Raw genomic sequence first — 26,883 nt, forward strand, 5'->3', positions numbered from 1 at the left:
CAAATGTGCTGAGAAATTCACAGAAACTACAGATACTCAGGTCTTTATTTGGTTAATCTAAACGTGAATCAATGTAAAGCTCCAGCTGGTCTGTAAACTGGTGCTGTGTCACAAGGAATGGGTCAATAATGTGAAATTGGTGTGCTGGTATAGATACATTTATAAAATATTGACAAACAGATTCCTTTTTGGAGGTGATGGGAAATGTTAATATCATAATGGTGTAATAAATGTTTTTATTTAGTTTTTCTGAAGACTTTCAGACTGAAGTGTCACTGAAGAAGGTTATAATAAAGTTGCAATCAAAACTATTTAACCCCCTTGACATGCAAGGCATTTTATGAAAATTCAACAAAGGCATCAGTAAAGTATTAGAGAAAGTTTAATACACTTTTGAATGATTCTGAGAATGGAGCATTGATGAATCATGATGAAACTCAAATTTGGCTCTAATCATTCTTGCCCTGTTCCTCAACTAAGAAAGATTCCAGATCACTGATAATCTTTTGTTTTCACATTGCCACTCCTTTCTTTAAATTCAACCAAATATTTTAAATGAGAATCAAATCTGGAGACTGAACAGGCCACTCAAGTACATTCTATGACTGATTCCTGAACCAAGCAGAAGAAGATTTGGATATGTACTTTGGGATGACTGTCCTGCAGGAAAGTCCATTGATCATCAGCTTCAGTCTTTGCACCAAAGGCATCACAGTTCTTGTAAAAATGTCCTGATATTTCAAAGAATCCATGATGTCCTTGATATGGTCATGATTTACACTTCCTGTTGCAGTAAAGCAACCCCATAACAGGACTGATCCACTTCCAAATTTGACGATGGAGATGGTGGTGTTCTGCTTATAAGCTATGCCTTTTTTGCAACAGACATAACGCTGATCCATGGGTCCAAAAAGTTCCAGTTTGGTCACATCACTCCATAAAACATTCATCCAGAGCTCCACATGTCTGCACAAATGAATTTTATCAAGTTCAAGTTGGCCTTTTGTTCTTGATCAAAAGTGGTATTCATCAAGATGTCTCGACATGAAGGCCATACTTGTCTAGTGTTCTTCTTACACACTGCATTGAAATGGTTTTCCTCCTTTCATCAGGTTATCTTGCAAGGCTTTGCTTGTACATTGCAGGTTTTTCTCATTTGATCTGATTTAAACATTTTATGATATTGTGCTTTTTCTTCAACACACTCAAAGGTTTTCTGGTACAACACACTTAAGCTAAGGAATAAGGCGGATGGCTTTTAATTTCTTGGATATCTTCATGTAGTCTTAGACTTTCTAAATTAATCAAATATTTTATTCTCTATAGCTTCTCTATAGCCTTTGTGAGTCTCTGTTGACTTTGCCATTTTTCCTACTTAACTTCAGCACATGCATGGGCTAACTTTGTGTGTGTGTGTGTGTGTGTGTGTGTGTGTGTGTGTGTGTGTGTGTATAACAGTTCAAGCTAATACTGTTTTTAATAGAGTTTCTAAAAGCTTAATTGTGGTTTGCCACCATTTTATTTCTCACCATGCAAATAAGTGACTTAAAAACAGCAATGTTGTATAGGCGTTGGATAATTATTACATTATAGCTCTGTTATTAAAATCTTATAACTCAAAAATCACATTATATATTGAAAATGACTTTTTGTATTCCAGTGAAATAGTTATAGATGCAACTTTGATTTTATTGTGGATCTTCAGAAAAGCTTGTAAAGTACTGCAGTCTCTGAGTTGAGTAATTTTGATTGCAACTGTAGGTAATAGTGGAAAATAAAAATGCAAAAATTGCATTTATTGTAGTTTACGTTCACCAATATAGAACTTCACCCAACTTTACTGTGGAAAGAGTCCATTCAGGCCAAAATCATGTAGTGCATCTTTTTATTTTCTTCATTCTAGAACATGTACTTGTGTGACAATCTGTGTAATAAGGAAGACTCATATTTTTCAATAGACTTTCAGACTGCAGCATCACTGAAGAAGGTTATAAAGCTCTGTCTTCAGCTCTGAGATCAAACCCTTCACACCTGAAAGAGCTGGATCTCACAGGAAATGATCCTGGAGAATCAGGAGTGACGCAGCTCAGTGATTTACTACAGGATCCAAACTGTCAACTCAAGACACTGGGGTGAGACCTGATGAAATAATGGCAAATAAATGATACACATTTAAAATATTTGTATTTATATATAAATTATTATATTATATTATATTATATTATATTATATTATATTATATTATATTATATTATATTATATTATATTATATTATATTGAATCATTGAATCATTCTAAGTGAATCATAGAATATTATATTATTTCACTAATTCAGTATTTTACCCTATTTGTTGTTGAAAATGATCAAACATGAAAGCTCAGATGCTGCAGCTGCTGTTGATTTGATGATAAATGTCAGCACAGTTTAGTTGTTTTAAAAGTTACAGGTTAATCAGGCATTTTGGGTCACTAACTGGTGTTCAGTAGTTTGGTGCCTTAATTAACATTTATGATTGTGTTATTGTGGACATTTCTCATGAAAAACATATTCAGTGTGACTTTAATATCCTGATTGTTTACATGGTACTGAATGCACTGTACAATTTCCATCAAGCTCAGATTCACAACACTGTAGATCTACTACAGCAGATCTATCACAGGCCACAAACATGTGATGTGTATGTCAGGAGAGAATTGGTGATATTTCAGCGCACGCCCGCGCACACACACACACACACACACACGTCTGAACCTGCAGTTCCTTTCATAATGAGCAGAATTGCTGTTGCATCAACACATACATCAGTTAAAACTATCCAGAGATGGTCTGAACCCAGATCATGTTCTCTTGTTAGTGGCATCAGCAGTTCAGTGTTTGGTGAATTCTGCTACATAATAATAGGAAGAGCCAGCAACAAAAGATGCTAAATATATCACTATGAATGCTTGGCTAATTATCCCTTTGATAACTTTCCTCATCTCCTGCTTAAAAGCAAGAAAGATCTTCAGATTTTTGAGAATCATGATCTAGTGAGCTTTTGAGTTTCTTTTAAATCATTTACTTTTGTCTTTCTTTTTTATATATGTCTTTCTTTTTTATATTTGTATATTTAAATGTTCTACCGTTAAACTCAAACAAATTCATCTTCTCTTCTGCAGGTTTTTGGGTCCTGCTGCAGATGAAGGCTGTCAGTATGTGACTGGAATTGTGGGTAAAAACCCGTTACTCCTGAGAGAACTGAATCTGAGTGGACGTAAACTAGGAGACACAGGAGTGAATCAGATCTCTGCTCTACTGCAGGATAAACACTGTACACTCAACACACTGAAGTGAGTATCTTACATCATTTCACATATTACATGACTAGTAATGTTACAGTAGTCTATTTGAATTCTTTGATTTGATTCTGACCCCATGTTATAAAGCTTAGAAGGGCCAGGACATTTTTTTTAATACAACTCTGATTATATTTGTCTGAAAGAAGAAATTCATATATATCTAGGATGGCTTGAGGGTAAGTAAATCATGGGGTAATTTTCATTTTTGGGTGAACTATCCCTTTAAGTGCACAGGAGTTGGAGAAAATAATGTGAACACATTAGAAAAAGCCAGTATTTTATTAATGTGTTTAACATCGTTTGCCTTTATTACAGCTTCCAACCTTCTTAGAATAGATTCATACAACTACTGAATAGACTAAATTTTGTCTCTAACTTCAGCTGTGACTGCTGAATATGGTCATGTTTACTGGCTACAAACGGAGGATTGAAGACTAATTTAAAAACATTGACCACCAACCAGTAACACCTCCCTCACAGATGAACTGAAGCCCTTTAATGCTTGCTTTGATCATATAAACGCATAAGCACATCAAAGCTGCACAGACAAAAAGCCAAAACTCAATATGAGTCAAATTTAACACTCCTGAAATGTATATATGACCCCCCTCCATTTTGGAGTTAAAATACACTTCCGAAAGTGTGAAATATGTACATTACTCACAGAGTACATTTTGACACGGAAAGAGTTTGTCATTACAGCAGATGTTACACACTTCTGTTGGATTACTAATAAACTCTTATTAAAGGTGCCATAGAATGCATTGATACAATATTTTAAATTGTGTGTATGTTAAGTTTTATCTCAAAATACCCCACAGATATCTTTTTATAGCTTGTTGAAATTTCCACTTTTAGGGTATGAGCCAAAATTTGCTGATTCTTTTGTTTGTCCCTTCTAAATCAAAATGAGCTGGTTCTCACCTCCCTTCTCAGAAGATTGTGTAGCTTCAGGAGCACATGCTCACAGGCAGACCACTGGTGTTATGGTTTAACTGGTGGTGACCATGTTACTGACCTCACATTGCTTCCAAACGCAATTTTTAACTACCACATTCCTATTCACGATCATTCTGGCAGCAGGTAAGGGCAGCATTAGTAAAAACAGGCAGAGACGATGGTAGCTTTAGCAACATTAGCCTTACAGTGTGCCAAGAAGCTATTTTGCAAAACAAATTATGATGCGTGATTCTTGCGTTGTCTGGAGTGTTTGCACACAAAGCGTTGGTATCAATCCCTCTTTCAGAAGTAATCTTTGCAAATCTCCAGTGCCTCTTCAGTTTTTTTGGGACAATTCCTACAAAAATGAAATGTAAAACCACTATGTCCTCAGTGGTCTATGGAGTCTCCTATGTTCATTGGTGCATCCCAACACACAACATTTTTAATGGCTCTTTGGCATTGACATTGTTTCTCCAGCAGCTACAGCAAGAGAACAGTAATGGCGGACCGCTGCTTCTCACTCAGAGCGTCACAAATGGGTGAGCCTTTCCCGGAGTATGATGTCATAGTCTGGAACTTCTTGTGTGGAGAGTCTGTTTATGTTTTTGGGATTATAAAACAGTAAGTGACACTGCATGAAAAGGTGCATTTCTGGACTGTTCAAGTCAGCGCACAAACCCGTAAATGGAAGGTTTCTAGGAGTTTCTTCCTATGTGCTCTAGCGTTTCTGATTTCTGGACATTCGGAAATTGACTGTTTTGTGTGTGGCAGTTTTCCAGACCACTTACTAACACGATAAACTTCCAGGCATGGACGGAAATGTTAACTCACTCACCAGTAAACCCACGTACATCCCTGTGCATGGCGATAGTCTCCGCAAAATCCAGGCAGTTACATTTCCGTAAACGGACACTCGTGTCTCAGTAAACATCTATAGATTACCGTACACTTAATGTTTTAAATGCTACGAGACTTCTATACAAAAATGCATCTCATGCATTATTAAAAACTGTCAACATAGCCACAAACACAGCAAGGCATCATCAAAACTCTATTTTTTTTATTTTTCAGCAAATGCAAGACTGCAAACATTTAACAGGACAGTAAATATTATTAAACAAACTCTGCAGTACCGCAACATCATTTAGATTGAGAAAAATATTTTAAAAAATTTGCACACACACTTCAAGTAAATCATTAAACTGATTAAAAAAATAAAATAATTTTGAAAAGAAACAATTAAAAAATGTATACTAACCAAGAGACAAACACAATAATGAATACAGTTGCAATGGACACTGCAGTATTGATGATGTAACGGTCACAAAAACCATCACTGTCCGGGCCAACCAGAAGCCATGGATGACAGGGGAGGTCTACAGACTCCTGAAGACAAAGAACACTGCCTTCAGAGCTGGAGATGAGGTGGGCCTAAGAACAGCCAGGGCCAACCTGTCTCGCGGCATCAGAGAGGCTAAGAGACAGCACTCCAGGAGGATAGCCCATCAATTCAGTGACAGCAGAGACACTAGGAACCTGTGGCAGGGGATACAGACCATTACGGACTACAAGCCCCAACCACGGACCTGTGACAACAACATCTCTCTGCTGAATGAGCTGAACACCTTCTTCACTCGCTTTGAGCAACAAAACAGCACCAATGCACAGAAGACTCCACCTCCTCCCGGCGACCAGGTGATGACGCTGACCCCAGACAGCATGAGGAGATCCTTCAGCAGGATCAATGCATGCAAAGCTCCAGGTCCTGACAACATCCCTGGGCGTGTACTGAGAGACTGTGCAGCAGATCTCACTGATGTCTTCACAGACATTTTCAACATCTCACTGAGTCAGGCTGTTGTTCCCACATGCTTCAAATCTACCACCATCATTCCAGTTCCGAAGAAGCAATCTCCATCCTGCTTCAGTGACTACCGTCCTGTTGCACTTACTCCCATCCTCATGAAGTGCTTTGAACGGCTAGTCATGCACCACATCAAGTCTGCCCTTCCCCCCTTCCTGGGCCCCTTCCAGTTTGCATATCGGTCCAATCGGTCGACCGATGATGCCATTTCTACTGCCATCCACTCAGCACTCACACATCTGGACAAAAAGCACTCCTATATCAGAATGCTGTTCATTGACTTCAGTTCAGCATTCAACACAATCATCCCTCAACAGCTCATTTACAAACTGGTCCAGCTGGGGCTCAACACTTCGCTGTGCAACTGGCTGTTGGACTTTCTGACTGGAAGACCTCAGGCAGTACGGGTTGGCAGCAACACATCCAGCACCATCACACTGAACACTGGGGCCCCCCAAGGATGTGTGCTGAGCCCCCTCCTCTTCACTCTGCTGACCCATGACTGCACACCATCACACAACTCCAACCTCTTTATTAAGTTTGCAGATGACACGACTGTGGTGGGTCTCATTAGCAACAAAGATGAGACAAACTACAGGAGCGAGGTGAACCGCCTGGCCAGGTGGTGCAGTGACAACAATCTCTCTCTGAACGTGGAGAAGACAAAGGAGATTGCTGTTGACTTCAGGAGAGCGCAAATTCAGCACGTTCCTCTGACCATCAACGGTGCGACTGTGGGGAGAGTGAGCAGCACCAATTTCCTGGGTGTGCACATCACAGAGGACCTCTCCTGGACTGAAAACAGAGCAGCACTCGCCAAGAAATCACAACAGCGTCTCTACTTCCTCCGCAAACTGAGGAGAGCCAGAGCTCCGGCCCCCATCATGTACACCTTCTACAGAGGCACCATCGAGAGCATCCTGTCGAGCTGCATCACTGTGTGGTATGGCGCCTGCAACGCGTCCTGCTGAAAGACTCTGCAACGCATAGTGAAAGCAGCTGAGAAGATCATTGGTGTCTCTCTCCCCTCCCTCCAGCACATTTACGGAACACGTCTCACTCGCAAAGCCCTCTGCATTGCAGGTGATCCCACACACCCATCACACAGCTTCTTCAGTCTGCTGCCATCAGGGAGGAGACTGCGGAGTCTCCAGGCCAGGACCAGCAGACTGAAGGACAGCTTCATCCACCAGGCTGTCAGGAAACTGAATTCCCTCCCGAACTTGCCACCCCCCCCCCCCCTCTTCTGCCCCAGGCACCACTGAACTATGAACCCCCCCCCCCCCCCCCACTAATATATGATGACATGCACCAGTCACTTTGTGCAGTATTGGTCTGCTCACTACCTCATTCTCCATGGAACTGACGTCATTCCACAACCTCATCAGTCAGTTAAATAAAATAACTGCTCTTGAGCCCTTTGTCACTTTAATCAGACTTAATAAGATTTTGTTTTTGCACTAAAAAACCTTTTATCTGCACTGTTGTTCACTTCATTGATTTGCACTCTGCCATTTGCCTTGCACTGCTTTATTTAACTTTATTTTTAATTTTATTATGTCTTTTTTTTACATTCCCTTATTGTATAGTTGTATATTTGATCTAGATTTTTAGGCTTTAATGTTATCTGTGTGCACCGGGGGGTCTGATAGTAACGCAATTTCGATTCTCTGTATGTCTCTGTATACAACTCTTACGGCACCAACAGGACCATGTCCTGCAGAGTTCCGCTCCAACCCTGAAGTAATCCTGAAGACTATTTATTTTTATTTAATCAGTTATAATTCTGATTAGCAGATAAAAGGAAATGAAATTATATTTAATTTCGGTGAAATATTCTCTGCCATGCCCTTTCTATTTATCATGTGGAAACTCTCACCGGTGGTTCAAAGGGTTCAGATTTTCACAGTCCTTCAGATGAATGGTTGGGTCTGGGAACAGAGGATCCTGTAAAAATATAAAACACACTTTCTATAAATACATTGTACAGTTTTCATTGTTTAAACACAAGTTAGAATGATGAAACATAACATGATATTACAAATGTAATGAAAACAGGCAATTATTTTGTTAGCTGAACTATACAGCAATTCACAGTGTCACATATGTATATATCATAGACAGAATAAGCATATTTGGCCTGCTGGCTTCTGGGAATGGAGGTGAGAAAAGCATTGATATAGACTTCTTCTGATGCTAATTGGTTGGATTATCTGAAATGTTATTTCTAGATTTGTTAAAATAAATTTCATTAATAATTGGAAAAAAAAACTTAACTTTAGTAATAGAATGCTATTCAAAAACTGTGTTCAAGTTACCTGATTGACTGTTCTTTGAAGACCAGCAGTTTTCCAGAAGAATGGCAGCATTTGCTATCTGACCTAAAGAACATTAAATATATATACACATTAAAACATATACATTAAATCACCTCAAAATAAAACAAAATACATTGTAGATTTCTAAAAATTAAAACACTGCCATCTACAAAACAATTGAAATTTGCGCTGCACTTTGAAAATGATATATTAACAAATGAAAACACACCATTTCTCCTCCAAGACTGTCTGCAGTGAATTAGAAGTCAGCTGCAGTGTTTTAGACTCTGAAATCTGGTCAGCAAAATGTGTCAATGGGGAATATGTTACCAACTAAAGCACGCTAGCTAAACTAACAATTAATAAACATGTAAATTGTACTAAAAGCTAACTTCAGTTAGTCCTCAAGTGTTCGTTATTTGCGCTTAACCCACTCATTCACCGCACATCTCCTGACGCTCTCCTCCGCTTCAGGGTTCGCTAAACCACGCCCCCCCCCCCCCCCCCCCCCTTGCCACATACACAAACATTTAACTTTTATCCATTGGGACAGAACTGTTTACATTGTGTTTATTAATGGGACACAACATAATAGTTCTGTGCTGCTGTATCAGAACATATTCATAGTGTTTACTGATACTTCATATCATCTCTCTGCCATCAAACAGCAGATTAATGAATGTGTAACACAACTGAACAGAACCGGTCCAGACTGGGCTTTATTCTGTGCAGGCACTGCATCTTCAGTCTTACCTGTTTCAGAGAAACATTACTGTACTTCACATCTACACACACAGACAAACCTACAGTTTTATTTAGATGTGCAAAGTTGAATCTGTGTAGCAAAGCTGATCAAGTCACTGGACAGAGCAGAGCGAATGCATTTATGTTGTAGTGATGTGCAGACCAGAATCAATTTAAACACAAATACACAGCAGTCAGTACTTTTATTTTAAACAGTATGCTCAGTGTTGGACAAAAGATGAAATAAGATGAATTTTATAACAAAAATAAAAAACATAAAAAATTGTAATACTTTTCACATAAGGTTGTTGGGAACTAAAAGAATCAGGACAAATTGTACATAAATCATGAAGTGAAAATTTGTTTGATTAAATCAGGGGTAGGCAAGTTCGGTCCTAGAGAGCCGCAGTCCTGCACAGTTCAGCTCCAACCCTGAAAAAAAAAACTCACCTGCCTGTACTTTAGTAATCCTGAATGGATTGATGAGCTTGTTCAGGTGTGTTTGATTAGGGTTGAAGCTGAACTCTGCAGGTCTGTGGCTCTCTAGGACCGAACCTGCCTACCCCTGAATTAAATGAACAACTTATTTGTTTTTCTGTTTTGAAGACCAAATTTTTGAAAGGTATTTTGACACTCTTCCTGGCTTTTTTTTTTTTGGATACTGTGACTTTATTAAATAGTTTTCTTCTATCTTCTCTCTTTCTCTACATGTAGGTTAAGAGATTGTTATTTGACAGATGAAGGTTGTTGTGCTGTGACTTCGGCTCTGAAATCAAACCCATCACACCTGAGAGAACTGGACCTTAGCGGGAATGAACTACTAGGAGACTCTGGAGTGAAAAACCTCAGTGATCTACTGATGAACACACAATTCAAGCTGAAGAAACTACAGTTAACATCATTATCGTCTACAGTTATAGTGAGATTAATGATTTGGTTAATGATAATGATTGGATAATGATACGGTTTACTTTCAGGAAAAGGAGAGGAAAGGATGTAACGTGTGGCCAAGTATAGTGTCCCATACTCTGAATTTGTGCTCTGCATTTCACCCACACACACACCGTGACAAGAGGAAAGAGTACGGAAATATTGTAATAAAAATACAATTACATTAATTACATTTTACTTAAGTACAAGTTAAAGTACCAGTCTAAAAATCTACTAAAGTAAAAAGTAACTCATTTAAAATTTACTCAGGGTGAAAATTACTTAAAAACATTGTAACAGTGAGAGGGAGGCAAAAATGGGATAGGCCAAGAGTGATAACTAAATGCATCTGATCCAGCTAATCTAATCATTTAGGCTTATTAGAAAACTACATTGTAGGTGTGTTAGAGCAGGGTTGGAACTAAAATCTGCAGGGCTAGAATTTGACACCCCTGGGATAGGCCTATAAATCTCAAACCAGTTGTTTTTAATTAAAGGAATCGGTTATTTAGAATATAAAAATAAATAAATAGATTTTTTCAAATTAGATTTTTCAATGCAGAGCAAACATGGAAGCTTCATTGGAAGTGGGATTTCGATATTTAATGCAGGACATGAATGCATTTAACCTGCAGTTATATATATATATATATATATATATATATATATATATATATATATATATATATATATAAAAGAATTAATGTTGATATGCAAGACATAAAATATTAAATACTCATATGAAAAAATAAAATATGAATAAAATCCAAAAATACTTTAAATGTGAAATTAAAACTGTCACTGTTAATAAGTGAGTCATTGCAATTTAGCCAAATAATTTAAACTGGTGATTCATTCAGGAACAAAATGCTGTCATTGCAGAGAGAGGCAAAACTGTGCTATGGTGGCTGTGTTTGTAATTATTTTTGTTGTCGAAATAGAGCAAAAACAGGCAATATGGTGTCTAAAGTCTCTTAAATTAACTTCTTATTTATTGAACTGTTGTAAAAAAAATTTTTAATTCAGTTCCATACACTGAAAATTGGAAATCCATCAACACGTTTCACAAACACGAGGCAATAACTGGCATACATGTCAGTACAAGCTTCATATTATACAGTATGCTTTTAAAAGACATATCACAGAAAAAAGACAAAAGCTTGTGTAACCAACCCATATGTGTGAAACAATTTTCTTTTCTTTTTCCACAACACATGAAAACATAAGAACTAAAACAATGCTTCCTAGATTCCCATTGCCACGCAAGGAAAGTAAAGCATATTAGTAACTTTTAACACATAAGAAATTCAATACTCCATATCCAATCTGTCAGTATGATACTCGTTAGTCCATTTATTGTTTGACCACCCTGAGGTGATTCTAGGTGCCAGTCTAGGTTTGAGATTGTAGTGATGACCTTCAAGTTCAACATCAAAGTCAGGAAGATGTGCATGTTGTGAAGATGTATTGACATCAGTGTCAGCATTAGGAGTACAACTACTCATGTTAAGCTTGGTCACATCATGTGAATTGTCAATGGAATCATCACAATTAATATTAGCCTCATTAGGCAGAGAAAAGCTTGCATCTTGAGGTTGGTCCTCACCCCTCTGTGTCACTAGCAAACTGTCCTCTAACCCCTCATTGGGTGTCTCAGACTCCTGAGGTCCACTTGGTGTATGGCTGCTGTATGCGTTCCAAGTGTGGAAAGGCTGTATATTGACCACATGATAGACGCCAGCATCCTGTCCTGTGTCCAGCTTTGCAAGTCTGTAATTCACATCAGAAGCCCTCTTGAGTTACACGGTATGGACCAAAGTAAAGGGTGCCAATTTTGCTGTAAAATTAGCCAGAGCATCTGTTTTGGGTTGTGTTTTCACTCTGACAATGTCACCAATAACATAAAAAACAGAGCAACGTCTTTTGTCATAGTGTTGATTCCTTTTGTTGTGACTGGTTTCCAGGGCTGCCCTAGCATGGTCATGTGCCTTTTGCAATTTCAGTCTTAAGCTCTCGGGATAAGAAATTTCAGGTTCCTCTATTCCATCCCAGACCGGCTGAGTCACCAGGTCCAATGAAGTGTTCAACTCCCTCCCATACAACATCATTGACGGGTTTTGACCTATACTTTCATGTGGTGCTGTTCGTAGAGCAGAGCAAATTTGTGGAATATACCGCTCCCAAGTTGTATGTTATCATCCATGTATGCTCAAATTGCTGTCTTGAGAGTCCGGTTCACCCTCTCGGTGGCATTTGTCTGTGGGTGATATGCCGTTGTGAGCCGATGTTCTGTTCCCAGAAGAATGAGCACCCATTCAAAAAGGTCGCTCACTAAAGGTGAACCTCTTTCTGAAATTAAATATGTGGGGGCCCCGTGACAGGAAAACACTTCACTTAGCAGTTTATTTGCTGCCACTTGAGCAGTTGCTCCTCTCACTGCCACAATCTCGACCCACTCTGAAAAATAATAGACAAAAACCAAAATGTAAGAATTCCCACTGGCAGTATGTGGAAAAGGGCCAACGAAATCCACCCCAACATACTCCCAAGGTTTTTGGGGCTGAATTGGGACCATCTGACTGGCAGGTTTTCTCTGACTCGGTTTTGTTATTTGGCAAACCGTGCAAGAGGTTACACATTTTTTCACCTCAGATGCCATTTTAGGCCAGAAAAACCAGAGTTTCAGTCGGGCCAAGGTCTTGGGTATCCCTAGGTGACCCGCAGATGGGTGATCATGGTAGTGTCTCAGCAAAGTACTTCTAAGAGTTGCAGGAGCATACAGTCTTAAAGATTTCAAGGGGTGAATGCCGCAAGCAGGTTTGGGATCATAGAAGTACAACAGGCCGTCCTGAATGGAATACTGAGGGCAATAAACCATCTCACTCTCCTGTTGAAATGCAGACTCCATTTTATGGAGGAGATCACCTGTTTGGATCATCAAGCTGCAATTGTCTAACAAGAGAGCGATCCATAAGAGTCACTGAAGGCAGTGTACGGAGATCAAGACCACCAATCTCAGTGTAGTCAGGAAGGAGGTCCATTGGTGGCACATCATCTGCTAGAGGATTCCTTGATAGCACTTCAGGGACTTTGTTTTTTGAGATCCAGGCTTGTGGACAACATTGAAATCGAAGTCCTGAAGGCAGAGAGACCAACGAGCAAGGCGGCCAGTGGGGTTGAGACAGGACCTCAACCACTTGAGACCACTGTGGTCAGTGAAGACTGTGACATGGAGAACCTCAATGTAAGGCCTAAAGTGCTCAAGGGCCCAAATGACGGCCAGACACTCTTTCTTGGGCATGGAATAAGGTTTCTCCGATTTATGCAGATCTTGCTGCATCAGCGCAGCTCCTAGTCTAACACTAACAAAGAAAGGTAGGTAGAAGTCTGGAAAGCCGAAGTTAATTTGTTTCAGAAGGTCCATGGCGTCTTGGCATGCACTGTCCCATACAAAAGGAGCATCATTTTTTTTCACGAACAGTGGTTCAGCGTGGCGGGTGTAGACCTGAATGAACCGTCTGTAATAGCCTGATAGTAACAGCCAAGACACTGTTAATCAGTCTTTGAAAGGTCGCTAGTGCATTGCAAATACCAAATGGATGCACACGGAACTGAAATAGCCTACAATGTGACACAAAAGCAGTCTTAGATTTTGAGTCTTCTGCCATTGAAGACTCTGCCATTGTCTGGTCAGAGGAGAACTGGCCCCCCAACTGAGCCTGGTTTCTCCCAAGGTTTTTTTCTCCATTCTGTCACCGATGGAGTTTTGGTTCCTTGCCGCTGTCGCCTCTGGCTTGCTTAGTTGGGGTCAGTTCATCTACAGCGATATCGTTGACTTGATTGCAAATAAATGCACAGACACTATTTAACTGAACAGAGATGACATAACTGAATTCAATGATGAACTGCCTTTAACTATCATTTTGCATTATTGACATTATTGTTTTCCTAATGAATGTTGTTCAGTTGTTTTGACGCAATGTATTTTGTTTAAAGCGCTATACAAATAAAGGTGACTTGACTTGACTTGACACACACACACCAGGAGCAGTTGGTGGTTCAGTTCTTGTTCAAGGATCAGTCGTGGTCACAACATCTCTTCTCTCCTCTGATAATGGAGCTGGAAAATCTGTCAATCATCGGAGGTCACAGGAATAACAAATCACAGCAATCCAGTTCATTAATGGACCAAATTAAATCCTGCCATACTGTTTTTTTTGTTTTGTTTTTTTTGCTTCACATACTCTCAGACTTACTCTACAATAATGACAGATGAAAACAATGTGCTTATTGATGATAAAATACTCTAAAATGTCTTTATGTAAATTGTAATTCAGAAACAGAATTTTCTTGATTTCTCACTTTTAAACTCCTTTTTCACGTTTAATGTTATTTTTAAGTAGTTCTATAGTTGATCCTGTCTCTTGATCTACTTTAATCTTTTTTCTTCTGTTTTTGTTTATGATCATATTAATAAGGTTTTTGGCAACGTTTTATTTATTACACTGTATGGTGTTAACACATGATGAATTACTCACACATGAACATAACGTGTCTGATTCATTGTGTTTTCTCTTTCTGTTTTCAGTCTGTGGGGATGCAGTATTACAGAGAAACAGTGACTTCAGCTCTGAAATCAAACCCATCACACCTGAGAAAACTGAACCTGAGCTGGAATCAAATAAAAAACACAGGAGTGAATCACTTATGTGACGTACTGAAGGATTCACGCTGTAAACTGGAAAGATTGAGGTCAGTAACATTCACATACAAGAATCAAAATGATGAAAATCATTTTGTTGAACTCTTTTGTGCTGTTCAAGGTCTTTTGAGACCCCAAATTATGTTTGCTGAAACAAAAACAAAAAGTTCCCTTTATATAAATGACATGAGACTTTGTACGGTTGTCAACACTTGGTAGCTGTACAAATAGAAAATAAAAGTGGATTGATATCTGGTTGTGTGTTTCGGTTAAAAAAAGTCACTCTCTGGAGACCCGCATTGAAATGAATGAAGAAATTATAAAATCAAAACTTTTTTTTTCATAATTTATCAAATAAAATCAATAAATCCACCACTTTTTTCTTCCACCACAATTCAGAAAACAAAACACAAAAATAAAGTGTCAACCCTTCCATAAGTTCACAATGCAGAATACACAAAAAAGAAAAGAAAATAATTTGTCAGAAATGGCAGTCACAATGCAGACAACACACACAGTCTGAAGATCTGACACAGGCACATCCACGATGGAGGAAAAACACACGCCATGTTATCCCCATTTAATCAAAATTAGGAATGTGAGTCTTTAATAAAGTGAATTTTAAACCAAAAAGTATAAAGTGTTTTGTTCAACTCTTATGTGCTGTTTGTTTGGGGAGGACACTCGTGCTGTTTGGGGTCTTCAGGGACCTATTGTATTACATTAGTAACAAAATGTCCTTTTGTTCGCTGTGTTCTCTGGAGACCCCAAACAGCACTTTATACTCAATATCTCATGATGAATGTGTTCACATTATATTTGTGAAAGATTCTTCAACTTAATGATTTGTTTGTAAGATGATCTCTCTTCCTCTGTTTGTCTCTTTCTAGTCTTCATGACTGTGGCATTACAGATGTTTCTTCTTTAACTCAGTCTTTGACAAACACAAAAGCTCTGCAGTTTCTAAAAGAGCTTGGTCTGAGTGATAATACGATTGGAGACTCAAAGCAGAAGCTCATTGATGTGCTACGAGACTCAAACTGTAAACTGAGGTGAGTAAACTTCACTTTGTGATATTAAAGAGATTAATTTACCTCTGATATGTGAACAAATATATACTTTCAAATATTTGTGTAAAGAGTTTATCAAATGATCATCAAGCTTTATAGTGAATGAGAGAATAGAGGGTGAATTTAGATTCAGCTAAACACTTCTGGTCAGTTAGCAACAACTTGAACAACAAGACACACTTTGAACAATGTCTCCTAAAATCTACTATTAACAGGAATCTCCTGCGGTTTGGTTTGAGGGTAAATCCAGTCAGTAACTGAGGCACAAGCTAATAGCAGTTGTGTTTGAATGAAACGAGTGAGAGCGCGGTGCTGTGATACGAGAGAAGTCAAAGAAACGGCCGACTCAAATACCGTATGACTGTGTTATTCTGCTGCTAATGACACACACCTAATGAATAACACACCTCCGAATGTCACGACTGACCAATCAGAATCCAGTATTCCAGCTAGCTGTGCAATCATTTCACTTATTTACTGAGACCAACACAAACATGTTTCAACTAGAGACAAACAGCTTTAACTCAACCATGTATCACACGAAATACGTTCTGAGGAAACTATTTTGCAAATCGCAATTACGTTACATGCCAACATATAAGCAGTGCTATTACGTTGGTCCTAAACCTAATATAAGCAGTGCTATTACGTTGGTCCTTGACCTAATATAGCCAATTTATTGCAGTGCAATTACGTTTGTCCTGAACATAATACATCCAAAGCAGGTTTCTTTTCACACGTAGCAGCTAATGCTGTTCATTTTGTTTTAATTATTTACTCCCTTTTTTCACATCGGGCTACAAAATATTATCTATGCCAGGGGGAGTCATAATTTTATCTGACCCTCCAACTGGTTTTTGATGTTTAAAACCCCTCGCAATCTGATATCAAATTCCCCGCAAAGGTTTAGCGCTTTCAGCGGTGAGTTTAACAACACTCAACTCCAGGTAAAACAGCATTCAGCGGTGGGTTTGACCAAAGCAACGCTCAACTTCAGGAAAAACGGCATTAAAAGGTGATTTTAACAACGCTCCAGGGCGCGTGCAAGTAAGCAGTTTAACCGTTTTCTTACAACCCATTCTCACTTATCGCTTATTCATAGTTTATCACTATGAAATCACGTTCAAGAAGTCTCATTCAGCACACATCGCGATACTTGTCATCAGTTTACATGTTTCCACAGGTTCGGTGAGTAACTTAGATGTAAATTCGCTCTTTTAATGCATGTTATAAAAAGTATTCTGTCTTCTTTATTAATCAGATTAGCGCCGTATTGTTTACTCGCTGTATTATATCAGTCATCCGAGGCTGTCTTTGAGTTTCATTGCGTTTAACTAAATGAACACAGCTGCTAACTAGTGTGATTAAACTCTGTCGGTCACGTGACGTGCCATAGACTTTCAATATATTCATTTCAGGTTCAAAGATGTAAATTTGAAGTAAAATCCTGGTAACCACGACACGTACAACAGTAACAAATTAAATTTGAAGTTAAAACCCAGGAACGGGCAATTTACCATGTTTTTACCACAGTAACTGTAGTTTTACTATGGAATATTAATAATCAATACAACAATACAATAATCATAACTAACTAACTAACTATGGTTGTACAATTGTAATGGTCGTTTTTTGATGTGCTTTTATATGACAGATATCACAGTAATTACATTTACTGTACCATGCTTTTGATACCTTTTTATGTAAATCCAAAAAAAGTAAATACATCTTTAAAAAATGAATTGTTTGTTTATAATTCTATTTTATTCTACCCCCCCCCCCCCCCCCCTCTTATTTTTATTATTATTTTTATTTTTAGCTGAAAAGACGTAAAGGAAGCAGTCATCCCTGTGGTGTTTGTGGAGCGGTATTCCTTCAGAAATGGAGAAGACAGAAAGCTGCGGAGGCAGACTTTTCAGCAGTAAGTCTCTGATAGTTTTACCCTTTTATCAAACTGCTGTTATAAATTGCACAGCATTTGTTGTTTCTTAACGTTTTGCACTGTCCAAATACCCACACTTGCCATCTTTGCACTTGACCACTTGATTATTTATTTGACATATTTCCTGTGTTTAGCCCAAGTGTTCGAGTGAGCATGGTGACCAAAAGTGTGTGTCGAACTTTTCATGACCTGATGACTGTGTTTCCCAATCCTGGTCCTGGAGAACCCCAGCACTGCACGGTTTTGGTGTCTCTCTTATCTGACAAACACACTTTTGAGGTCTTGGAGTCTTCACTGATGAGCTGATGATCTGAATCAGGTGTGTTTGATCAGGGAGACATCTCAAATGTGCAGTGTTGGGGTTCTCCAGGACCAGGATTGGGAGCCACTGCCTTATGGGACACACTTTGTAAAAATTGATATGTAATAGTGATTTTGACCACAGGAAGAACAGCACTCATATGTATATAAGATAGCTGATTGTTGGATCAATAAACAACAACAACAACTTAAGTGTTTGCAGAGTTTTAGTTTTTTTAATTTATTTATTCAACTTTGCATTTTAAAATAAATTCTAAATCTCTTTTCATTAGTCCCTATTACAGAGGACAATTTAATTTTTGGTGCTTCTAATTAGGTGAAAAAAAAGCAGTTGCAAATGATGTAGAAAATAAATATACTTTTCTGTGCACCAAGAAAACGTGCAACACTTTGTTTTACTACCAAATTATTCTCAATATCTTTATTATTATTATTAATATTAATATTTCACATACATTGGAAATCAAATGATAGAGAATGGCAAATCACAGAAACACAAAAGTTAATAATTTTTATAACTTTAAAGCACAACATAACATACAATGTAAATGTTAGAAGCTCATCATTCGATTAGAAAATGCACTTGTCTTTGAAAAAAAAATCTTATATTTAATGAGAGGAATCGGTTAGATAGAACTGCGAATGCTGGCCATGTGCTCATCAATATTGCCCAATTTTTGTCAAGCTGAACAACAATAACTAGAGCATTTGCATTATTGTTGGAGGAAGGTGTAGACGTTAATAAAACACAATCTAATAGGTAGCAAATGTTATTGATTGTTAACCAATCTATCCCTTCAGCTGAAAGACATCGGTCATAAATGGATAAGGAAGCGTGACGCCGCTGCTCAGCTTTGATATCATTGGCTGTCAATTTCCCTTGTCACCGCAGGACAATCTTTTAACCCATATTAAACAGCGCATCGTGTTACAAAAGTACGTTTTGCTGCTATTATCACATTAGTAATAGATTAAGTCAACAAGTAAGGGTTGCTATGTTGAGAAAAAATTTCCTCTTTAGCGAGATCCTAACCCTAACCCTAAGCATAACTTCAAAGAACTACAAAAAACAGCGCCTAGTTTTCCATTTCCATAGATAGAACGACGGAGGCTTGTGGGTAATGTAGTTTAAATCGTTTTATTGACGAAATGAAATAAGATATTTAATGGAAAACTGGATTTCTAAATATTTTCATTGTGCAAACCTCTATGATATAATTGAAAGACAGAGTGAAATTTGGTATTTTAGAGTGAGCAATATTTAAAACGCTTTATGACACATTTCCATTCATTTCTGAAAACTGTGCCCGACATTATTTTATCAGCATAGCATAAGTAATAATCCTTCCGGTTTTCTCTTTGATTCGTTAATTAAACTCTGATTTACAGCCATTTGAAATGTACAGTTTTTGGCTCTTTCGGGGGGTGCTACTGGGCCCCTGGGGGTAGAAGGGCAGTAAAACCAACATATATGTATTCTCCTCATCATGGACGACAAACTGAGCAGAGTCACATTTACATCCGACAGTTTTCACAGTCCACACTTTTCTAATCTTAACATCATGGCTAGTAAAGCTTTTGACAGGACATGGTGAGGCCATCTGATGAAACATGGAAAAATGATAAAGAAATGATTTAATAATAAAAATAATATATTATTTATTTTATTTTTGAAGTTAACAGTAATAAATAGAATGGATAAACCTGCAACAACTTGCCTTTATCTATTCCCCACTGTTAAGCAGTAATAAAGGACAATGCATACACATTGATACTTCACTATTACACAAGGAAGAATTCATGGAGTACTAAGAATACTATATATATATATATATATATATATATATATATATATATATATATATATATATATAAATATATATATATATATATATATATATATATATATATATATATATATATATATATATATATAAGAATACTATATATATAAACTAATTAGCAACAATCAGTGTAAAAATGTTCTCCTCACCCCCGTGTCTTGCTCCTCACGTGCTTGTCATCAGTAATGTGCTTGCTCTCGGTTTTAATGGAGTACAAGATCCACGTTGATCATTCCTGCTACATTCTCAGTTATCCCTCAAGTGTTTGTAACAATAAAGCAAATGGCTTTTCAAAATAATTCATCTAGTAACTCCCTTTATATATAAATATATTTTTAAAAAAGCCATATTTGTGATAAATATATGCAATAATAACTTTCTCGTGTATTGTTGTTCCAGATTTCATTAATCTGATGAAAAAAATGTTTATGTCTTAAGTAAAAAATAATCCTGGTAATTAATAATATGTAGTTTTTCAAGTGTACAATAAACACATATGAGCCTACCTAGTAAAATTATGAATTTACCAAGAATTTTCAACACACAATATTCACCATATTAATTTTATTGAAGCATAGACTATGAAGTTGATAAAGTAGCATCAAGACAAACACGATTTAAGGAAAATAATAATGGATCAAAAATTAATTAATATCATAAATTAATCAGTTCACACAGAGGAGTGATGAAATGTCCTTAAAAGTAAAAAGATTCCATCCAGTTAACTGTGATACAGATCATGTGATACTTATAAGACATGTGATACTGTTTCAGAAAATAATGATTCCTTATCATCACATCTAAACTGGTTTCATCTCCCCATCGTGATCTTCTTCTCTCGTGTCTGGAAACAGTTTGTGGCTGACATCCAGCACTGATGTGGTGTAGCTTGTTCTCAGCCAGAGGATCTCTCAGTCCTAACATCCCATTTTCAGACAGTTCCCAGACCTGGTCAAAGCAAAACAAACAATACAAACAATTCAGATGAAGTTGTTTAATGGACAGAGAGCTCAGCTTATGTTCTGTGTGATTTTAGCAGGGTGAGCAACTATGACCCTTGTAGTATTGTACACTTACCATTATTCAAGCTGTTTTAAGACCTTTAGAGAAGCTTTTTCTCTGAAGACAATTTACCACATCCTCTTCTTTCACTCCTTTCAAGAGCATCACTTGGTCAAACCCCTCATTTGGCTGATGAGATCATCTGTACAAATTAAAATACTGCAATAAAAACTCATTCTGCAAGAATTAAGAAAAAGTTAGAGGCAAAGGACTTGCTCATGAAACACCCCTTAGCACGTGACAGAAATTTTTGCCTCTATAATTCATCTATTCTTCCTTCTCTTCTGAAAAACAAGATAATTTCTACTTACTCTGTGTGTAATTAATATTGCTCATTAAACATATAATTAAGTTAATTTAAAATAAGATTCAAAAAATAATATACCATAGTAAAACTACAGTTACTGTGGTAAAAACATGGTAAATTGCCCGTTCCTGGGTTTTAACTTCAAATTTAATTTGTTACTGTAGTACGTGTCGTGGTTACCAGGATTTTACTTCAAATTTACATCTTTGAACCTGAAATGAATATATTGAAAGTCTATGGCACGTCACGTGACCGACAGAGTTTAATCACACTAGTTAGCAGCTGTGTTCATTTAGTTAAACGCAATGAAACTCAAAGACAGCCTCGGATGACTGATATAATACAGCGAGTAAACAATACGGCGCTAATCTGATTAATAAAGAAGACAGAATACATTTTATAACAGGCATTAAAAGAGCGAATTTACATCTAAGTTACTCACCGAACCTGTGGAAACATGTAAACTGATGACAAGTATCGCGATGTGTGCTGAATGAGACTTCTTGAACGTGATTTCATAGTGATAAACTATGAATAATATTAGGTTTAGGACCAACGTAATAGCACTGCTTATATTAGGTTAAGGACCAACGTAATAGCACTGCTTATATGTTGGCATGTAACGTAATTGCGATTTGCAAAATAGTTTCCTCAGAACGTATTTCGTGTGATACATGGTTGCTTTATCTAGTGACACATTTAACTGAAAGATTTGTGTTTTAAGACAAAATCACATTTGTATTTGTTCCTTGTCATTTTATTATATTTGGTGTACACTTATTAGTATGTGTTTCTCTTTATATTGACTCAACAGAGACACAAACAGAATGGAATTCATGTTAAAATGTATTATATTTAAAACACAAATACTGTTTTATAAATATGTATTCAGAATCAGGTATATTCAGTAATTAATCTGATTGCAGGATTTTAATGTAACTTTTTACTGTGACTGAAATACAGTAACTAATTTGTAATTTTCAAAGTGAACTCTGATTATTTTCTCTTCTGTTTCACCTTACAGAGCGAGAAATCCATCACCAGAAGCTGATAAAAGCTGTATCTCATAATTTGAAGTGGTCTTGAGAGGAGCAGTAAACATCAGCTGAAGATCCACAGAATCACTACTGTGTCTATGAGGAGAAATAAATGTGTGATAAATGGGTAAATGTGATCCATACAGGTGAAGAGACTCAGACTTTACAATCAAATAATGCAGCATGTGTGTTAGAAACATGATATTGAATGATTAATGTTGCTTTAGTATTCAAGCAGATGATCATTGTGTTTAATGTAAAGCTGGAACAGAGGAGGAAGAAGCTCAGATGAGTCTGTCTGGCTCTTTAATTTAATAATATTTCTATTAAACTCATTCATAATGATTCAAATGTTTAAATGTGATTGTCAAGTGCAGCACTTAAATGTGTCAAAAGATATAAAGCAAATCTACAAAGCAAAGCAAAATTACTTTAAACATTTCCATGATCTCTCTTACATTTTCTACACATTGTTATTCTATTTAATTCTATATTAAGTTAGCTGTTTCTGTCTTTTGCTAACAATCACAAATCCTCTCATTACAACAAACAAAGCAGAAACACAATGTCAATAAATGCTGGTGTAACGGGGTATTAAGCCCGTTGTGTAGGGGAAATGGATTACGGCTGCCCTGGAAGTTTGGACAACGAAAGGATCTTGGTCCCCGTTCCCCAACCTTTTAGTCTCGTTACACACTAATGTGTGTATGTGGTTTCTTACTCTATTGTGTTAGAACACTACTGATTGACAAGGGTAGGCTTCAGTTATAGTAGTGATACACGGTGGCTTCCTGAAGTGCAATTGCATATATGACAGTGCAGTGTTATATGCTCCTCCCTCCCCAGATCTAATAAAGTAAGTGAGACTTCCCCACTCCCTGACAGCTCCCAAGAGAAAAGTACCGGTTTAGAAAGTTACACGTTACAAGTTTAGAAAGTAATCAAACTATTTATTCTTCTAGATTTCTTTTTCTTATGATTAATTATTTTTCTTTATCTGGTTAAGAAATCAATTAAATGTAAAAAATAACGAATTTACAGTATTTGTGCTATTGTTACAAATTTATATAATCACCTTCAACATATCAGTTAAAAAAAACTTTCACTTGTGATTTAACAAAGACCTAATGAAACTTCAAAATGAAATCACATACAATTTTTTCAATTGGTAGACCCACAAATTCTCACCCTTCTCAAATAATCACCTTCAAACAATAACATTTGAAAAAAATAAACAATACACAATTAAATCTTACTTTAGACTGAGCACTTATAAGAAATGTCTTTCCAAAGGTTTACTCACAGTATCTTATGTTCTGTAGTGCCCTTGAATTATCACGGTTTCCTGTTTATCAGTTCAGTCACTGAATAAAAAGGAAAAAAATTTAGAAAAATACCAGTTCGTAGAACGATGAATTAGAGTGCGTTGTCTGGACGTAGGGTGCGTTGAAATAAACTGAACATCACGGTTTAATAAAAAAAAAAAAAAAAATTCACTCAGTCTTGTAAAAAAAAAAAAATTATCCCAAAGATAAACTGCCTCAAAAAGGTTCAAACTGTGATGAATCAACTGGAGATGTCCCTTGGATGGCAGGGTAACAACTCAATCTTCAAACTCTGATCGGCGGAAAAGTTAATTGCATTTCACAGCGATCTCGGTCTCACGTGCGCTGACTGACATGTGTGGGAAGTTTTCACTCTAAGCTTACTCACAATTTCCGTGGCTTTCACGTTATGTAACTGCGTCACTCTAACAGCCAACACACATCACGAAAAAACTTGGAAAAAAAAATCTATGTACTTCTATGAACTGCGGGTCACTGTCCACACCTTCACTTAGTGCTGTTGTATTTTACTTGACTTAAGCTTCGATAATCTTCTGTTGAAGCAACTTTATCGAACGAGCTTCTCGATCACAACGCTGCACTCACTTCTGTGTGCGACACACTCATACATCACGCTCTTCTTCGTCTCCTACTGCTGCAATTACAGCATGCGCAAAAAACAGACCACTCGCCAAAATAAAAGTATCCCAAAAATAAACTCCTTTTTTTTTTACATAATATATCCGTTACATTTCCCCCCTGCTAGACCCTGCCACTCCATTGACATCTCCGGCAGATTCATCTCTGAAGTACACAACAACATGTTGTGGAAACATGGCATTATAGATGATTAACTTATTACCCAAAGTTACAAAACACTCTGAACTCTTATTTCACAACATAGTCACTTCTGTACTTCACAGGTAAGATACCCTTGTTTTGCCTCTGAGAGCGCCTAGGTTTAGAAATACTTTTCCTTTCAGTTTCGGAAACATCAGCATCATCTGAGTCATCTTGTACCCTCAACTCTGATGCTGCTATTACATTCTGATTCTCGTTGCTGTCACACTGTCGTATTTCCTCTGACTCCCCTTGACCCACCCTTGTGTGTGCATGGTAAGTGGAGTGTTGCAGAGTTTCAGGATAGCAGACAAAGTCCGATATGTCTGTGACTGTCTCTGTTTCATCTCTCACATGATGCCGGCATGTACGCGGTGTTGTAGGTGATGGGAACGAACAGTGCCGAAGCTGATCTCGGTGTACTACTTTTGTAGGATCCCCCTTTTCTGGTTTGATGGTAAACACAAGTATGTCTGAGTGGTTTTGCTTTATCACTAAATAAGGTGTGTCTTCCCATTTGTCCTGAATTTTATTTCTACCCCTGTGTTTGTGATTGCGCAGTAGCACCTGATCTCCAGGCCTCACAAGAGCTCCAAATGTCTTGCAGTCATAAATCCTCTTTCTCTTTCTGGAAGCCTCTTGAGATGCTGCGTTTGCAACCTCCCCAGCCGTCTTCAGTCTTGCATGATGAGCTTTCACCCAGTCATCCAGGTTATCCACCTCATCCTCTTCTAGATCCTTTTCTCCAAGGACATCCATTGGTTAAAGTGCATCCCTTCCGAACATTAAATAGAATGGAGAATAACCAGTAGATGAATGGACATTACTGTTGTAGGCCATTACCAGCTCTGGCAGATGAGTCTTCCAATCTCTCTTCTTCTCTGGAGGCAAAGTTCTTAACAAGTCGTGCATGGTACAATTAAATCTCTCACACTGAGTGTTTCCCTGTGGATGGTATGGGCTTGTACGACTTTTTCCTATACCATAGATCTTGCAAAGCTCTTTGATCACATTGGCCTCGAAACATCTGCCCTGGTCAGAATGCAAACGAGCCGGACAGCCATAATAAACAAACCAGTGCTTGAGCAGGGCCTTTGCCATTGTATTTGCGGTCTGATTCCTGGTAGCAACAGCGACTGTGAATCTGGTAAACATATCAGTGAGAACGAGCACATTTCATACCCTCCAGTAGACTGTTCAAGCTGTGTATAATCCATGGCTAGGACCTCTAATGGAGCAGAAACATTACTGCATGTCATAGGAGCTCGAAGCCTGGGGAAAACATCTTTGGCCAGTGTACATCTCTTGCACTGCCTTATCCAGCATGGAACATCTGCAGACATGGTAGGCCAGTAATAATTGTGTCTCATACGAGTTAATGTACTTTTTTCACCGAAATGACCTCCGTGTTCATGTTGTCCCTCATACACTTCATGCTGTAGAGGCTCAGGAACGACCATCTTCCAGATCTCTTCCCCATCCCTGGGATCCAGGATGCGTCTGAACAGCACTCCCTGATGCAACTTAAGACGGTCAAACTCTTTGGCAAGCTTTTTCATTTTAGACTTCATACAATTGAGATTCATTCTGGTCTCTTGTTCTCGGATACTGCTTTATAAATGGGGCCGATCATAGGATCGTTCTTCTGCTGCTTTCCTATCTCACTCCAGCTATACCCATTTATTTCTCCTTTTATTGATGCTTGAACCACAGCTTTACCTTCAAATTCCTCTCGGTCAATTCTCCTGCCTGGCCACAAGCATGCTCTCACCTCGTCAGCTCCTAGCCGGATGAAATCCTTTCCATCATCGGCCTCCTCTGGTTCCTCCCTTGAGGGGATCCTTGACAAGGCGTCTGCATTTGTGTTGTGTCGACCAGGTTTATAACATACCTCGAAGTCATACTCGGCCAGCTGTGCTACTCAGCGCTGCTCAACTGCACCAAGGTTAGCGGAGTAAAGGTACCGTAGCGGGTTATGGTCAGTAATCACAGTGAATTTTGAATACATGAGGTATTCTCTAAATTTTTCTGTGATCGCCCACTTTAATGCAAGCAACTCCAACATGAATGCACTATAGTTTTTATCATTCTTTTCTGAACCTCTTAGCCCTCTGCTTGCATATGCCACCACACGCTCAATCCCCTCTTGCTTCTGGCTGAGGACTGCTCCCAGTCCATGATGACTTCCATCAGTGGTAAGTCTAAAGGGCTCACTGAAGTCAGGGTACGCCAGAATTGGTGGAGACATTAAACACCCTTTCAACTCATCCAATGTGGTCTGGCAGTCTTGAGTCCA

General features: G+C 37.9%; 1 protein-coding gene across 1 annotated transcript in view; it reads left to right on the forward strand.

Moving 5' to 3' along the window:
* LOC132159298 (uncharacterized) overlaps window positions 1-26,883 on the forward strand; it is a 158,527-nt gene that overhangs the window by 44,626 nt on the left and 87,018 nt on the right. Inside the window, 2 exon segments of the mRNA XM_059568822.1 lie at window positions 1,959-2,132; window positions 3,160-3,330. Of these exon segments, the coding sequence (XP_059424805.1) occupies window positions 1,959-2,132; window positions 3,160-3,330 (345 nt within the window).

Source organism: Carassius carassius, chromosome 16 (genome assembly GCF_963082965.1).
Source record: "Carassius carassius chromosome 16, fCarCar2.1, whole genome shotgun sequence".
Classification (NCBI taxonomy): domain Eukaryota; kingdom Metazoa; phylum Chordata; class Actinopteri; order Cypriniformes; family Cyprinidae; genus Carassius; species Carassius carassius.